This window comes from Heteronotia binoei, chromosome 15 (genome assembly GCF_032191835.1).
Source record: "Heteronotia binoei isolate CCM8104 ecotype False Entrance Well chromosome 15, APGP_CSIRO_Hbin_v1, whole genome shotgun sequence".
NCBI classification, from domain to species: domain Eukaryota; kingdom Metazoa; phylum Chordata; class Lepidosauria; order Squamata; family Gekkonidae; genus Heteronotia; species Heteronotia binoei.
In genome coordinates this window covers 68,029,289-68,046,396 of record NC_083237.1, presented here as the reverse complement: position 1 = coordinate 68,046,396, position 17,108 = coordinate 68,029,289, and the positions used below count along the sequence as shown (strand labels likewise).

The 17,108-nt window shown below is 46.3% G+C and overlaps 1 protein-coding gene across 1 annotated transcript in view; it reads right to left on the bottom strand.

Annotated features, from left to right (window-relative positions):
- Positions 1–926: 926 nt before the first annotated feature.
- Positions 927–17,108, bottom strand: part of KIFC3 (kinesin family member C3) — a 37,494-nt gene continuing 21,312 nt past the window's right edge. The window contains exons 11-16 of the mRNA XM_060255288.1: positions 15,494–15,624; positions 7,044–7,167; positions 6,577–6,706; positions 5,744–5,973; positions 2,008–2,142; positions 927–1,073 (exon numbers count right to left, since the gene is read on the bottom strand). Coding sequence (XP_060111271.1) covers positions 927–1,073; positions 2,008–2,142; positions 5,744–5,973; positions 6,577–6,706; positions 7,044–7,167; positions 15,494–15,624 — 897 coding nt within the window. The remainder of the gene's footprint in view (positions 1,074–2,007; positions 2,143–5,743; positions 5,974–6,576; positions 6,707–7,043; positions 7,168–15,493; positions 15,625–17,108) is intronic.

Genomic DNA, 17,108 nt, shown 5'->3' with positions numbered 1-17,108 from the left:
ATGTTTACCTCCACCATAATTCTAACCCTAAGGGACCCATTGACTACAATGATGTCCAGAATCATTGTTACTCTGGCAGCTGTCAACATCGGTCTAAGCGAGTCTTGTGACATTCTGCAAACCAAACACTAAGGACATGAAAATTTAAAAGAAACTTTAAGTAACCTGAGAAACTTCCAATAAGTTGAATTAATTTTATGGGGGACCTTGTTTATGCCATTGATCTTAATCTGGATAGGTCACATCATCATCATAACTTTAAAAAGATGTCTACATCAAAAAACCTAACTGGCTAATTTGCTGAGTAAGTTTCAATTATGTGATGTCTGGAGGCATTTACACTCAACAGAAAAAGACTTTACATACAATTCTCCAATATATGATGTTTATACCAAGACTGAATTCATCTTACTCTCCCCTCCCCAATTAAATGAAGTACAGTCTGCAAATATTGGCTTCTACTCTGATCACACATGGCTAAATTATACTATTTTATTTAATGATATGAAGAATCTCAAGACAAATTGGTCTTTAAATAGGTCTCTTTTATTTAATGACTAATTAAACAATGAAATTGAATCTCATATTAAAGTGTATCTGGAAATTAACACATCTGGTGACACCTCCCCAAATTACATCTGGGATGCTCTTAAAAGTTTCTTCATTTCTAAATGGCTCAGAGGTTTCTTCATTTCTAAATCTTCTTTCCTAAATAAAAATTTAAAAAATCAGATCAAATTTACTACAAAAAATAATTCAGAAAAAAGACAAAGAAAGGGAGTCTATGTAAGAAATACAAATTATTGGAATTCTTGGAGACTACTGAAATACAAAAGAACCTTCTTTACATAAGACAAAGACACTTTCCTTAATTGTGCAGGGGGTTGGACTAGATGACCTTGGAGACTGCTTCAAACTCTATGATTTTAGGCAGTGCTGCAAGATTTATAGTGCACTGAGAAACTGCAGATTTTACCTGGTATCTGGAGCCTTGACCGGAGTGAACTTGCTCGCCTTGTCTGAGGGGAAGACTGCGATCGAATGCAGGTTTGTGCTGAGACTGACGAGACCGTCTACAGAAAGAATACCCAGAGGAAATAATAATAATAATGAGTTGCCATAGAAGAATATGAGAACAAGAGAACAATTCAAATCAACACAGCTCAAGAAGCCAGAAGCATTCAAAGAGAAGCTGCTGGAAGTCTGTTATGAATGGGTTTCCATTTCGTGCCTGAACCAAAAGGTGTGCATGTAACCATCACTATGATAGTATAGAACCAACCCACCTGAACCTGTATTCTGCCTTACAATAAACACTAATCCTGGAAATGGAGCCTCGTCATTATTGAAGGAAAGCCAGGCCTGACAGGGAGGAGGTGAGGACCCTGGCTTTTTCTCACAGGCACATCCACATTCACTAAAGTGGGGGGGGAGGGGAGGGGGCAGCCACAAACCTGCATGCAACAGTTTGTCTTTTACAAAAAAAAGATTTTTGGGGGTAGTGGCAAGCACAAAAGTAAGGTTTCTGTCTCTGTGCTCTGAGAAGGATCTTTGGAGTCGGTCCGAGGCTACTCAGAACAGAAGAGGCTGCAAGTGGCTGCTGACCACCCCTCCTGGCAGGCAGGATCTGCTTCCAAATCAGCTGGCTCCTGACTTTTCCAACAAAGAGGCTGCTGCTGAGGAAGGAAGCTAGGACCTACAAAAGCACACACCACAACAAGCACCGCAACACCACTGCTCCTTTCAATGACAACCACTGAGATCTCAAAGCAGGGGCTTCCTTCACACAAAAGGCACTGAGGGGGGCAATTAGAGGCATCCCTTCTCTTCTGAGCTGGTGAGAGAGGCACCATGCAAGATGCAACTCATTTAATGCGTGTCAGTCCAGAGTTTACATTTTCTATACTGTACTGTCAAATGCAAAACCAAGGAAAACCCAGAGAAAGTCAACTGCACCCTAAAGCAATATTAATCTTGAGGAGCGATGCAGAGAAGAGAGGCAGTTACCTCTAAGTGCTCCTGACTTGGCCAAGAGCCTAACTCTGTCCTCCGAGAACCAAGGCCCAGCTCTACAGAGCGAACACGCTCAGCAAACTTGAGGGAGCAGAGTGTCTCACTTGCGTTCTTCTCCACAGGAGATACCTGAAACCATGAGACAAACCATGAGAGAAGCAGACAGGCACATATCCCTGGGGAGAGAACTGCAGAATGTTGGTGTCACAGCCAAGAAGTCCATCCTTGTGTCACCACCTACCTAGTCTCCAATGATGGAAGCACCTAAAGCAGGACTCCTAAAGATGACCATCTGAGCTGCCTGTCACTCAAACTCCTGAAAGCAATCCCACCCTCTAGCCCCAGGACAGATGAGGACTGGGCCACTGAGGGGGAAGCTGCCATTGTGTCCTATTGGCCCATTTGCAGGGACCTCCATTTTCCCTCAGGGGCTGTTGCTAGGCAATCATAGTATTCCAAGCTTGGCTCTGTCAGCTCCAGGTTGGTGGAAAATTCCTGGAGATTTTGTGGTGGAGTCTAAGGAAACAAAAGTTTGGGAATGGGAGAGGCCTCCCCAGATATGAGAATATAATGCCATAGAGTCCACCCTCCAAAGCAGTTAGTTTATCCAGGGGGAGAGAGAGATCTGTTGTCTGGAGTTCAGTTGTAATACCAAGAGATCTTCAGGCTCCACATGGAGGTTGGCTACCCAGTGTGGCATAACAGTTAGTGCTTCCAAGCAGGGTTTGCCAGACAGGTTCTTGCTGTGGAAGCTGACTGGGTGATTTCAGTCACAGACGTTCAGCCTAACCTACCACACAGCGTTGTCGTGCAGATCAAGAGGAAAAGAGAATGATGTAAGCTGCATTCACTGTGGAGAAAGACTGTACTTTTCCTAGGTAGGGGCTACAGGGAGGGCAGAGGAGATTAACACTGAAGTCAGAGGGGCAAATAAAGGTGGGATGAGGTTAGCTGAGAAGGAGATACGGTTGCCAACTCCAGGCTGGGAAAATCCTGGAGATTTTGTGGTGGTCTAAGGAAGTCAGAGTTTGGGGAAGAGTGAGGCCTCGGCTGAATATAATGCAATAGAGTTCACCCTCCAAAGCAGATCATGGCTGTTGCTAGGCAATTACAGTATTCCAAGCATGGTTCTGTCAGTAAAAGGCATGGTGAAAAAGCCCTTTCCAGGCCTATTTTGGTCTCTGAGTGAGAACTCATTGGAGCAAGTCCTGACTAGTGTTGCCAGCTCAAAGTTGGGAAACACCTGGAGATTTTGTGGTGGAGTCTAAGGAAGTTTGGGGAGAGGAGAGGTCTCTGTTGAATAAAATGCCAGAGTCCACCCTCCAAAATACTAATTGTTTTCTTCAGGGGAAAAGATATCTGCTATCTGGAGCTCAGTTGTGATATCATGGCTTGCCTTTTATATATATAGGATTCTTCAACCCTAGTGGGTAAATTCTCTATTAGTTCCTCAGCCAAGAGGAACCTTCCTTCTTAGTGGTCCTTAGTAGATCCTTTTTACTTCTGGGGAAAGGCACCTCTCTGAAGGCAGACAGGGTCGCTGAACTCTGTGATTCCTGGAGGGGAGGGGCTTCTCTTCCAAGCCCCCATCTGGTCCTAAAGCAAAAAGGATCAAACATGAAAAAATGGACCTAAAATAAATGATTCCCTCCCCCCGGAAAAAAAGCCAACAAGTACACAGAGAAGATGTTAAAGAATCCTAAGATAGGCCACAAGGTCAGGCAAGGACTGAAAAGGAAGCAAGGAAGCCCCATAGGGTTGTAGCAGCATGCCTAACTCTGTCTGAAGAGCCATCTGAGAGAGAATTCTACCCTAGGGTGGGAAGAGACTGCCCCAACCCAGGACCACCAAGTAGGAAGATTCACTATGAGAAAAATCTTCCATTCTCCAGGGGCCCGGGGTGGGGCAATCTCTACTTCTGGGACATAAAGAAGCAGTTTGCCCCAGGGAGAGAAAGAATCTTAGCTCCTAGCCTGAAAATGTATGTGTCAGGATGGCCTCTTGACATGAGTTCTTGGTTTCCAGTATTGTTTTATTTGCTCATGAATCACAGATTCTGGGGTGTGTTCCTTGCTTGTTATTCACAAATACTAGTATTGTTTTCCTTGCTTATTAATCCTATTTCATATTGTATTTTGTCATTATTCTGTTTGCTCATTTATTCATGTAATCATTATATCCATTTATTCATGTAATATATCCAAATTCTTTGGCATGTAATCACCATATATTTTATTCATCTTATAATCACCATGTGACCAGACTTAATGTTGTAGTTTTAATATTGTTAGGAGAGAATTGCTGGGAGCATCAGCCTTAGAATGTTTTTTCAAGGACTGTTATCATCTGGTGTCCAAGGCAACCGACTGGACTGGCCCAGGCAGATGCTCCTGCCTGCGGAAAACTAACCTTGAACTGAACACAGAGATATTGTAAAGGCTTGGGAATCTTTTTAAATGTATGTAGAACGCGAACTTTGGGCATGCAACTTAGAACAGTTATATCTGCATATAAATAAGTACTCAGTTTTCATTAAGCCAGTTCTTGCCGAGGGTCTGCTACTGATCTTTCAGTGGAAGCTTTTTCTGTATTCATCACAGAAGCCTCTTTGAATGAATCTGAGCAAAACCTCCCAGTATACTGCAGGACTCTTCTTCCAAAGATCTCACACCTTGGTTGGAAAAGGTTCCACCCCAACTAGAGCACCACAGTTGGAAAACTTGCCAGGTAGTGTTTTGAACCCTATCCCAATAACCTTATTAGAATACCCTGTTTCCTTAAATTGCGACCTCCAGGCTGTGAGGCTTTGCAACTTGGGCTGTGGACTAACTAGGAACCCCTGAAGAGGATGGCCCCTCCTGCTTGGAAGGCACCAAGGCCCCACTGAGGTCCTGGAACCATGGCCTCCATGGTCAGGACAGCGCTGCCAACACTACCTCCACTCTCAGATCTATAATTCTTTGGATGATTCTTTGGACTAGTTGTATAGGAGGAAAGGCATACAGCAGTTCATCTGGCCAGCTGTACTTTACTGCATCTACCCCTATGGCTTGGGGGCACTTTGCTCTTGAGACAAATTGTGGAACTTTATGGTTGTATTCCATGGGGAAGAGGTCTATTTCCATTTGCAGCAAATCTGCTGGAAGCTACTCCTTTTCAGCATCCACTCTGATTAGTCCAGGGATCTCTAACCAAGCCACTGAGCATGGACGTTGTCCTTCCCTGCAACATGGTCAGCCTCGAGCGACTGCAGATGAACCTCCACCCACTGTAGGACCTGCTTCAATTCTGCATGCAGGAATTTGGACTTTGTCCTTCCTGATGGTTGATATAGGACTTGGTGGCTATGTTGTCTGTGTGTGTGTACTAGAACATCCTGTCTGGCTAAAAGATCCTGAAAAGTCAGAATGCTGAGGCTGACAATCTTGAGCTTCAGGAAGCTGATGCTCCCGCTGGGACCAGATTCCCTGCGCCATCTTCCCCTCAGAGTGGGCTCCCCAACTGCTGAGACTGGCATCTGACATCAAGGACAGCTCTGCGAGAGCTATGACTGACCCAAGGCTGTTCCAGCAGCTGCAAGTGAAGGAGTGGGGAATCAAACCTGGTTCTCCCAGATAAGATTCCGCGCACTTAACCACTACACCAAAACTGGCTCTCTCTAGGTTCTCAGTTCCACAGTTTGTTCTGTGTCAGTTGCAGGAGCACACATTCCTCATGGCCCGGCACTTACGTGGACCATCATGAGTGTCTTGCTGTCACCACTGAGAGAGTCTTGCAGGAGGTAAGTCAGTTTGGAGTTGCGGAATGGTACATGGCCTTGGCGAGAACGCAGGGCAGAGATCACATCTCCCAACGCTAGGAGTGATTTGTTGATGTACTGAGCCTCACGCAACCTGTTCCCCTCCGCACCGGATTTTCCCACTCGCTCAGAACCTGCCAGGTCTACCAAATTCAGCTTTCCTAGAAGAGAACAAAACTTTACTGGGCATAGAGAGACAAGACAGCTCATTGGAGCAACAACTACAATTCCTCCCAGATGCTCTGGTGAGATCAAGCCGTCTGAATAAGTCAAATTTCCCATTGCCTCGTGGGTCAGCATATTCTGTCTCCTGTCATTTTGGCTGTCTTCCGTTATCTTGCTTTGCTGACTGTTAGGCCTGTGTGCTAGTCTGGCGATGGTTATTGGGCTTCTCCCCTCCCAGGAGTGCTGGTGGAGACGGTACTGAGTGTCTGGGAATGGAGGGGGGGCTGCTTTGGACCATCTGGCCAAGGATGACTTTCTTTTTTTCAGGCTGGGATTGTGAACTGTGTTGCTGTAAATAGCTAAACCTTCAAGGATTGGGGTGGGGGGGGGGGACCTGCACTTTTGGAATCACTGAACGCTGTCCCAAGCTCATTGCTCTCACTTCAGGCAAAGCCTTTCAAGGAAGAAGTCTGCACTTCTAACATATCAGTAAAGCTTTCCTAAGTCTTCATAGGTGAAATCTATTTGAGTGTTACTTGGCAATACCTCACAAGATTCAAGGGATTTCCACTCATCTCTAGCCTACGTGAGATACCAACCTGTGGTTTGTATTCCAGTGCTGTAGTTTACTCCCCTCACGGTGACAATTAGCAGGGCATGAGACCGCGAGCTGTGCTCGTTCAGGTAGGTGCATTCAGTAGCTCGGTTGATGTGTCCAAATTCAAAGACCTGGGAGAAAGTCAGACAGCGGGTTTCATTCACTCCCTTGCAAAATGGAGCTAATTCTCTTGAAGAATTCCTTCTCAAACACCAACTACAGCGCCCCCCCCCAAAAAAAAACAGGAACAAAGAGTGGGCGTACAATAAAATCTAATCCAAGTTTCACAGTAAATGCAGAGGTAGCTTGTGATACCAGGACCTATGATCCTCCATCATTTTCTTCTGAGTAACATCAAATTGACTAACAGAAGCCAGTCCAGGCTAACACATTCCTGCCTAGGCTGCAAAACCCCAAACTAGAACCCCCTTCTTGGCTGGCAATAGTGAACATCTCCTCCTTTCTAACCTTATTAATATCTTCCAAGCAATGTACAGGAAACTCAGTCATGCCTGGCACATAGAGCTGCCCGCTGCCATCTGGGCACAGTTTAATGTCCAGCTTCTCCTGAGGCATCTTTCCAAGCAAGTCTCTGAAAGAGAGAGCAGGCAAGACACTGAAGAATCCCCAGGAAAGCCAGCAAGGCCATAGCTCTAAAAAAACAACAACGTAGCTTTATGGACATATTTGTATGTACTTACTAGGTCAGAAAGAGGTGCAAGAAACTCTCAAATCAGCACAATATTATATAGCCCAATTTCTATTCTTGCAGTGGGATCAAATAAAGAGAGTCAGAGGGAAGTATTTTCAGCCTTCTTTTCTGACAAACCACGAAAGGCTGAAGGAGCTGGGTATGTTTAGCCTGGAGAGGAGATGACTGAGAGATGAGAAGGAGAAGAATATGATGATGATATTGGATTTATATCCCACCCTATACGCTGAATCTCAGAGTCTCAGAGCAGTCACAATCTCCTTTGCCTTCCCCCAAAGGTGGGTGGGGCTGAGAGAGTTCTTGCAGCAGCTGCCCTTTCAAGGACAACTCCTACGAAAACTATGGCTGACCCAAGGCCATTGCAGCAGCTGCAAGTGGAGGAGTGGAGAATCAAACCCGGTTGTCCCTGATAAGAGTCCGTGCACTTAACCACTACACCAAACTGGCTCTCTGTCCATCTTCAAGTACTTGAAGGGGCTGTCATATAGAGGACAGTGCAGAGTTTTTTTCTATGGCCCCAGAAGGTCAGACAAGAACCAATGAATTGAAATTGAATCAAAGGAGTATATACTATCTTCTGAGCTTGCAATCAGAAAAGGATAGCTATCTGCATTCATTGGGTCAAGGAGAGATTCTAGAAACAACACAGTTCTCATAGATCTGTTACTGTTTCCACTTCTTAAAAATTTGGTCCTTGTGTTTAATGTTTAAAATGTTTGCCAGAGGATTGAACAATTCTAGGCACAGAGTTCAATCTAAACAATAAAAACCAGAGAAGATGGCCTCTCACAGATCCAAAAGAATCAAACTCGAAAGAGCAGCTTTTGAGAACTGAAACAGAGTTGTCCTGACTGACCAACCAAGATCTGGGAGACAGTACCAATCCAAGTGGAGACAGAGGTCAAGAAGAATGGAGAAAGAGCTGTAATAAAGACATCGGAACACACCGAAGGAAACTAAAGAGAAATGCTGGCTGCTGAAGACAGACAAGGAGCTGGTCTGAGAGAGGAAGATTTGTTCCCTTGCCACACATGTCCATTTCCAGTGGTTTTGGGGTGGGGCAGTGTTCACTTCTGGAAAGGCACCTCTGCTGATCACAGGCAGAGTTGTTAGGATTTTGGTGATTCCAGAGGGAGGGCGTTTCCTCACTGAGGCCATACCCTGGAAAAGCCCTACTAGGGAAAAAAACTGTATGCACAGTTGCTAATCTAACAGGACTGAATAACAGATAAAGAAAAATAGGGGCTTCTCACAAAGTTAAAACACAATAAACTGGATAATATGTATGGAGGCCATCTCTGCAGACACCGCTCCGAGGTTATCCCACTGACGGGCTTTGCCAAAGTCTCCACAAATAAGGCTAGAGAGTCTGCCCCCCCCCCCACGGGTGTGGAAACAGCCAAAGTAAGCTGGAGTCTTATGGCAGACACATCCGTGGTCACACAGGAAAGACGGAAGCAGAACATCAGCATCCGAAATCTGACATGAAGGAAGTTGAGGGTGAGATGTGATTGATTCATAATCCAGAAAAGTGCAGAGACTGCTCCCAGTGGCAGCAGGAGGTGATAATTTATGCAATCATGCTAATTATTCTAAGCTGGTAAAAGCCTGTAATGACTGAGGGATTGCAGATCCTGATCAAGTCCTCAGGAGATGGTATCAAGCTTCCTGATTTTCATTTATTTTATTTTTGTGTCAAATTTATATCTGGGGCTTAAGGTAGCTAACAGCATGTAAAATACACCTGATAAAACAGTACAAAAGATTCAATAAATAAAAATATAATACAATGAAAAATTCACCTCAGTTAAGCAGGGTGGGGTGCATGGATGGTGAAGACACAGCTGGAGCATAATTCACCAGCTATCTGGGAGACCAGAGTCACCCGAAGGACATGGGGAGCAGTGCAGCCTTGCGTGCCCTGTGGAACCGGGGGAGGTCCTGCCAAAAGGCACGCACCTTCTAGGCAGCTAGTCCCTCTGTTAATCCAGCAGTTTTGGGCTGGAGTTTCCCTTTGAATTTCAATCACAGCAGAGGCTGTGGCGCCGTGGTAGAGCCTCTGCTTGACATGCAGAACGTCCCAGGATCAATCCTCAGCATCTACACTGAAAAGGACTAGGCTATAAGGGATGGGAAAGACCTTGGCCTGAGAACCTGGGAAGCTGCTGTCAGTCTGAGTTAGACAAATCTGACCTTGAAGGACCGATTCAGTATAAAGCAGCTTCATGCTAGGAAAGGGAAGGAAGGAGGGCCTTATAACCAAGGATGGATATAAACAAATCACCAGGGCTTGTAGACAGAGAGTAAGGAAAGCTAAAGTTCAGTAAGAGCTTCGGCTAAAAAGAGAAACCAAAAACAACAAAAAAGGGGGGTTCTTTTCTTATCAAAGTAAGAGAAAGAGCAAGGACATAGTATGCCTATTGTGGGGACAGGAAGTGAAACTGTAACAGGTGATGAAAAGAAGACAGAACTGTTCAATTCCTACTTTCCCTCAGTCTTCCCTGATGAGGGAAAAGGTGCTCAGCCTGGCAAAAACAGAACACATGATGAGGGAAAGGAATTGCAGACTAGGGTCAGTATTGGGGTAGTACATAAACACCTAGTTCTTTGAATGAGCCTAAGTTCTTAGGGGCAGATGAGCTGCATCCAAGGGTACTAAAAGGCAGATATAATTTCTGAGCCTCTGGCCATTATTTTTGAGAATTTTTGGAGAACAGGTGAGGTGCCAGAAGACTGGAGGCAGACAAATGTTCAAGAAAAGGATAAAGATAAGATCTAGCAGGGAGGCCATGCAGGGGTTGGGGATACCAATAATTGGGGGGGGGGGGAGATAGTGGTAGGTCTAGGTGGAATTCCGCTCAAAGGAATGGAAGGAGCTGGAGATATGAGAATGCTCAGAATTCTTCCTACCTACGTTGCATCCTGAGGCATGCTGGTTGTGGTAGATAGGCTGATAGACAGTGCTGGGGAGGAGCCTGTGGTCGTGGTGCATGTTGGCACCAACGATGTGGGGAAATGCAGTCGTGAGGTCCTGGAGGAAAAACTTAGGCTGCTAGGCGGGAGACTTAAGGCCAGGACCTCCAAGGTAGCCTTCTCAGAAGTGCTACCTGTTCCACGTGCAGGGCAGGAGAGACAGGCACAAATTAGAAGTCTCAATATGTGGATGAGACGATGGTGTAAGGAGGAAGGGTTTAAGTTTGTTAGGCACTGGGATGCTTTCTGGAACAAGCGGGAGCTGTACAAAAGAGACGGTCTCCACTTGTCTCCGGATGGAACCAGGCTGCTGGCGCTTAAAATCAAAAAGGTGGCAGAGCAGTTTTTAAATTAAATCTTGGGGGAAAGCCGACAGGAGATGGAATGTCTCTGGTTCGGGAGGACTCGTCTCAAAGAGATGAAGGGTTGGCTGCTATTTTTCTACCGGGTAACGGATCAGAGTTGTCCACTGAGATGGTGACAAACAGTATGGACTCTCTGCCGGAGTCTCGAGGCGGCAGGAGGAAGGTGGCGGGCCTAGCTTGCCTGGGAAATTATAGATGTTTGTATGCAAATGCCAGAAGTGTTCAAAGTAAAATTGGTGAATTGGAATGTTTAGTGTTGGGAGAAAACATAGACATTGTGGGAATTTCAGAAACTTGGTGGAATGAGGAGAATCAGTGGGACACGGTGATTCCTGGATATTAGTTATATTGGAAGGATAGGGAGGGAAGGGTTGGAGGTGGGGTGGCTCTGTATGTCAGAGAGGATATACGATCCAGTAAGACTGAGGTCAGAGAATTAGATTCCCTTTTAGAAATGCTTTTGGGTTGAAATAGAGGGCCCAAAAGGAAGGTCCAGCTGAGCATGCCAAACCCTCCCTGTTTAGGTAGTGAACGGATTTATGGTCACCCAAGGAGCCAAATGGACCCTGAGCAGCTTCAGGAAACTCTGCAGGATCCAAAGCCCCCTGGTACCTCATTAGATGAACTGGTGGAGGACTGGCATAGCCAGATCTCTGAAGCCATCAATGAGATTGCCCCCCTGGTACCCTCTCCACACTCGTGCCAAACGAGCTCCATGGTATAACCTGGAACTCCATGGAATGAAGCGAGAGCTGAGATGGCTAGAGCAAAAGTGGCAGCATATCTGTGACGAAGTATCAAAAACATCTTATAGGACACTAATGAAAGCCTATGAGGTAACAGTGAAGACTGCAAAAAAGGATTTCTCTGCAGCCTCCACTGCATCTGCGAACTTGCGCCCAGCCCAATTACTTAGGACTATTCAGTCATTAACTACTCTGCCAAAGAGCAAGCAAAACAGTAAAGAATTGGATATTGGCTGTGAGGCTTCTGCGAGACATTTCACGGATAAAATCATGTCGCTCCACTGGGATTTCGCAACCACACTTGATGCAGTAAGAGAACTGGAAGCCCCTTGTCCGTCTTCTAGTCCTTGTTTGGACCATATCAGCAGGCTCTCCCGGGAGAATGTTGACAGGGTCCTGGCAGCTAAGAGGCCTACCACCTGCCTCTGAGATCTGTGCTCATCCTGGCTGGTCAAGGCCTGTGGGGATGAGGCCCAGGTGCCCCTGGAAGAGACTGGCAACTTGAAAGAGGCAGTGGTATCACTGGACCCATTGGTTCTATCCAACTACCGCCCAGTATCAAATTTACCATTGCTGGGTAATATTATCTATCTAATGTTGGGTGGCTGGTCTGGCTGCACCCTGGAAAATCTAGACCTGGCATTGCAGGCCGTGGTGAAGTGGCTCAGGCAGAATCAATTGAAATTGAAATCTATGAAGCCGGAGGTCCTGCATCTAAGTCGCAGCAGCCTAGGAAGAGAGATCGCCCTGCTGGCCTTCACTGGTGCCAGCATCTAGGGTCAATGGACAATGGAGGCCCAAGTAGTGGCCACTGCCAAATCAGAATTCTACCATCTTTGGCGGGTAAGGCAGTTGGTTCCATTCCTCAAGTGCAGCGACTTGGCAACAGTAATCCATGCGACAGTCACCTCGAGAATAAATTATTGTAACGCCCTCTACATGGGGCTGCCCTTGACTCAAATCCAGAAACTGCAACTAGTGCACAATGCAGTGGCCAGGTTGTTATTGGAGCTGCCTGTATGGGTGCACATTCAACCAGCGCTGCAAACACTGCACTGGTTGCCTATGGCATTCCGGGTTTGCTTCAAGGCGCTGGTTTTAACCTTTAAAGTCCTATATGGCCTAGGGCCTGCTTACCTTCAAGACTGCCTGTCCCCATATGTACCCCAGTGGGCACTACGCTCAGGCTCTCAAAATCTTTTAACAATCCTTGGGCAATTCCGCAGGGCCTGTAAGACAGTCCTCTTCCGGTTGGCATACAACTGACCGGCATCTGAATACTTCTAAGGAAGACTGTGGGATAGCACATCGATGAACTGTTGTTTATTTTTATTGTGTACATTATTAATGTATTTTAATTCTTAATTTTATTGTTAGAATTTTTGCATTGTGAGCCGCCCTGAGCCCGCTTCGGTGGGATAGGGTGGGATATAAATCGAATGAAATAAAAATAAATACATACATACATTTGGCCCCCACCAGGGCCGGGGCTTTTTCTGTGGCGGCCCCCACATGATGGAATGCCCTTCCAGAAGAAATTAGAGCTCTGCGGGACCTGGTACGATTCCGCAGGGCCTTCAAGACCAAACTTTTCCAGCTTGCATTTAACACCTGAGGCAGGCAACCGCTATATTATAATATTTACATCATAGCTCTGAGAGCCCAACCGGCACTATGACAACAACATCTGGGCGCCAACATAACAGTAGTAATAATGTCAGCAATATGTGAGCGCCAATGCAATAACGGCAGCGATGGTGACCGAATCTTGGATGAGCAGCTTATAGTTTTGTAAATTGTTGTTTTATTATATTGTCTTGCTTTTAAACTGAATTGTTGTTTTAAAATGTTGACGTCCTGAGCCTGGAATACAAACCTAATAAAATAGGAAGCTGTACTAGAATCCCAGAAAGAAAGAAAACAGCCTGGAGAGGAGGTGGCTGAGAGGTGATATGAGCACCATCTTGAAATACTTGAAGGGCTGTCATAGAGAGGATGGGGTGGAATTGTTTTCTGTGGCCCCAGAAGGTAGGACCAGAACCAGTGGGCTGAAATTAAATCAAGAGTTTCCGGCTCAACATTAGGAAGAACTTCCTGACCGTTAGAGTGATTCCTCAGTGGAACAGGCTTCCTCCTCGGGAGGTGGTGGGCTCTCCTTCCTTGGAGGTTTTTAAGCAGAGGCTAGAATGCCATCTGACAGCAATGAGGATCCTGTGAATTTAGGGGGAGGTGTTTGTGAGTTTAGAGCAGTTCCTCAGTGGAACAGGCTTCCTTGGGAGGTGGTGGGCTCTCCTTCCTTGGAGGTTTTTAAACATAGGCTGGATGGCCATTTGACAGCAATTAGGATCCTGTGAATTTAGGGGGAGGTATTTGTGAGTTTCCTGCCTTGTGCAGGGGGTTGGACTAGATGACCCTCGAGGTCCCTTCCAACTCTATGATTCTATGAAATGTCAACTTGCCCTGCCTGAGCTGCAGGGGGGTTATGCAAAACAGAGGAAAATCCTGCCAATTTAGGTGGATTATAATCCAAAGGAAATAATAGGATAAAAATCCCATTTGTGAGAAAGGAAAGATCTTCTCCATGTCCGTACAGAAGTTTGAACAGCCAAACAGCCAACGCTGAAGTCCAAACAGGAGTTGGGAAGTGGAAGTCAGAGAAGAGTGTCTGGAGCAGACCTGACCAGGGCCAAAACAAGTTCTACCTGCCAGAGCATAAGTAAACACACACAACCCCCCTCCTGCCCGCTTGAAATCTTTTCTATAGTACATTTCAATGTTGTGCATGAAACAATGCTATGCTATACAAATATATGTTATACATATATGCTTCTGTGCCATATTATTGCCAGTAACCAGAAACCGCTAAAGGGACGCTTTGGAGCAGAGACTGTGACCATCACAAACAGTTTCATACTAAAATGGATTCTGTCAGGAGATAGACCGCATCAGCACTGTTGAGCTGTTGGGGAACAGTTACAATTTAGGATGATCCAGCCCAGCAAAATAGGGGTTTTCTGACCTTGGGAAACCAGAAAGGGCATGCATGTTTTTTCATTATTTTCAGATGACAATTTTGCCAAGATATCCTTCAGAAGAGCCTTTCCAACCAATCACTTCTTTGCCATCCTTGCGTGCTTCTGCTGGACCGTGTTTCTTTTCTCTGTCATTATTGGTCTATGCTGCTTTAATCTAGGTAGGGTTAACCCAGGTTAGATTGCGCTACATGCTCTGGAACTTTCTCTCTGGAAAAGTCTGCATCTAATTAAAGGGAAGTAAAATTCTCACTAAAGTTAATGGACCAATTCTACAACCTAGTGGTCCAGCTCTTTTCCTGGAAGTACTTATTCCCTGCATAAGATTTGATAGATCCCTCTTGCAACACAGATTTAGCCTGGAAATCACATAGATTAACAGAACTGGGGAACGGAGAGGAAGCCCCTCAAAGTTCTTGCCCCTTCCTGCGTCTAGCAGGAGGAGGCCATCTCACGATACTCTACACAGCAGCACCCTCTGAACCACCAGCAACTGGGTCGAGCTGGACTGAAGAAAGATGGGTGGATCAAATCCTCATTTGCCGTTTAGTTAACCTATGGGGTTTTTTGCAGGTGTTGCTTAACGTTTTTGTACATTTTTTAAGCTTTCAAAAATCTTTGGTAAAAACCTAAGTTGCTATGTAAGGCCCTTGTCATGGCAAGTCTGCTTCCCACACCCTGCCTAAGCCTTCCCATTCCATCTTGCACATGTGAGCTGGGTTTCATTAGAGACCTATAATCTTATAAAGGAAAGGATATTGGGTGGAAGCAGCTATGTGAAAATATTTTCCCATGTGGCAACAGCAGAAAAGGCCATGGGAGAAGCAGCTACAAAAGCTGTTTTGATTCACCTTCTGTCCTCCTCGAAGTGTGGCCTACCGCCCAGATCATAATGAAGTGCTCAATATTTTATTGCCCAACAAACTGGCTTCTAACAGGGGAATGAAAGAAAAAGATGACCAGTCCCTGGAGCTTCCAGGAAGATGAACTACTTCTCTGTATAACTCAAGGCTAGCTGCTGCTATGAAACAAGAAGGAAAAGCAAGTCTCACCACCACCACTCAACAGCCCATGGGAGTAATTCCATTACCTGAGACCTTCATTGTATATCTCTGCCACACTGACTGTGATCTGGTAGTCCCAGGCAGAAGCTTTTGCTTGCACTTCTGAGAAGAGAAGCCGTAGAGCCCGCTGGTTGATCCCGGGGTTCTCAGGAATTCCCTAGTGGGGGAGATGACAAATTGAACACAGAGATGAAAATAGGCCACAAAGCTTAAGGCTCATGGGCCTGACAAACCTGGAACAATAATCATTTAAATACACGTTAAAGAGCAGGGGGGGCAGAAGACACCCATAGGATTCCCGCCCCCCCCCCAGTAACTGGATACTCCTTAGTTGGGGCACCTGACAAGTCCACCTTAATTCTGGCAAATATACTAATGAAACATTCCCCTCCCCCCTTATCTCAAGCTCCAGCTCAAGCCAGCTGCAACCGAAAGCGATAGCCTCTGAGCGTAGTTGACCTTGATACCTCAGGGTGAGAAAAAGGCTACTTGTAAGTTCCCAGACATAACATACATAGAGGTCATCACTGGTGAAGACTGTGCAGCACCTGACACATTGGTGGACCTGCACTTTTCTCCGCCTGCATCCCAGTCATCCACCACCATGAATGAAGATGAGGGGAATGCCGTTGTCAGATTCAATGGAGGAGCCCCAAGAAGAACGAAAGGGGCCCCACAGCTGCTACCAAGGCATGTGATCGTGCAGAGGGATGCTAAGCCCATCAGCCAGTGGGACCGCTGGCCCTCTCAAACACCCTGAGCATGGAAACCGCGACTGTCCCTCTGGAAGAGCCAAAGGGCACATGCAGAGGGGCAGAGTGAAGGAGGAGCAGCTGGAGGGGCCTCAATGCAGCACTGCTGTGACCAGCAATTCCTAGAGGGCTGCATGCAACTGCTGAAGACAGAAATGCACCAAAAATCCGTGCAACTATGTGGGGAGATGATGTGGATGGGGAAGTACCTCCTAGAAGAAATCTGAGCATTGGGAAGCCCAAGCACAGCCGCCTCCCCGCCACCACCACCTCCAGGGCTGGCCATGGGTCAAGGAGACAGGCGGCTGCCCCAGCCCTCCAACCAGACAGATAGGAGGTGTCTTCTTAGTTGACACTCACATGGACATGATGAAAAAAATGAAACATAAAGAGCACCTCCTGAGAACTTGCTGGAAAACAGCAAGTAATTTCAACGACGACGAATGTAACATTTTGCCAGTTATTGACCCAACAAATCCACGTGCGTGTGAACATGGTGAAGATTTATAAGAAGTCAGATTCAGAGCATGACCTTTCACTTAGAAAGCCACTGCCGAGAATGGCTCATTAAATGCACTGGGGGCTATTACAGACACAAAAAGTGTGCACAAAACCCTTTCCACCCGGAGTCTCCATTACAGACAGCATAACCAGGGCTGGCACGTGGAAGTAGGCGAGGCCAGTGGCCACCTAGGGTGCCACCTTGCTGCAGAGACAGGAACCCCCACCCTGTCCCCACTCATGCTGACCCTTCCCTGCTGCTTGCTCCCCCTCCCCACTCACACCACTTCAGATACTGAAGAGGGAAGGAAGGAAGAAGAACACAGGTGGCTGCTGCCCAGCCAGCTCCCTCTGAAGAGCGAGAATGCTCGGCCCGCCCCTTGCCCAG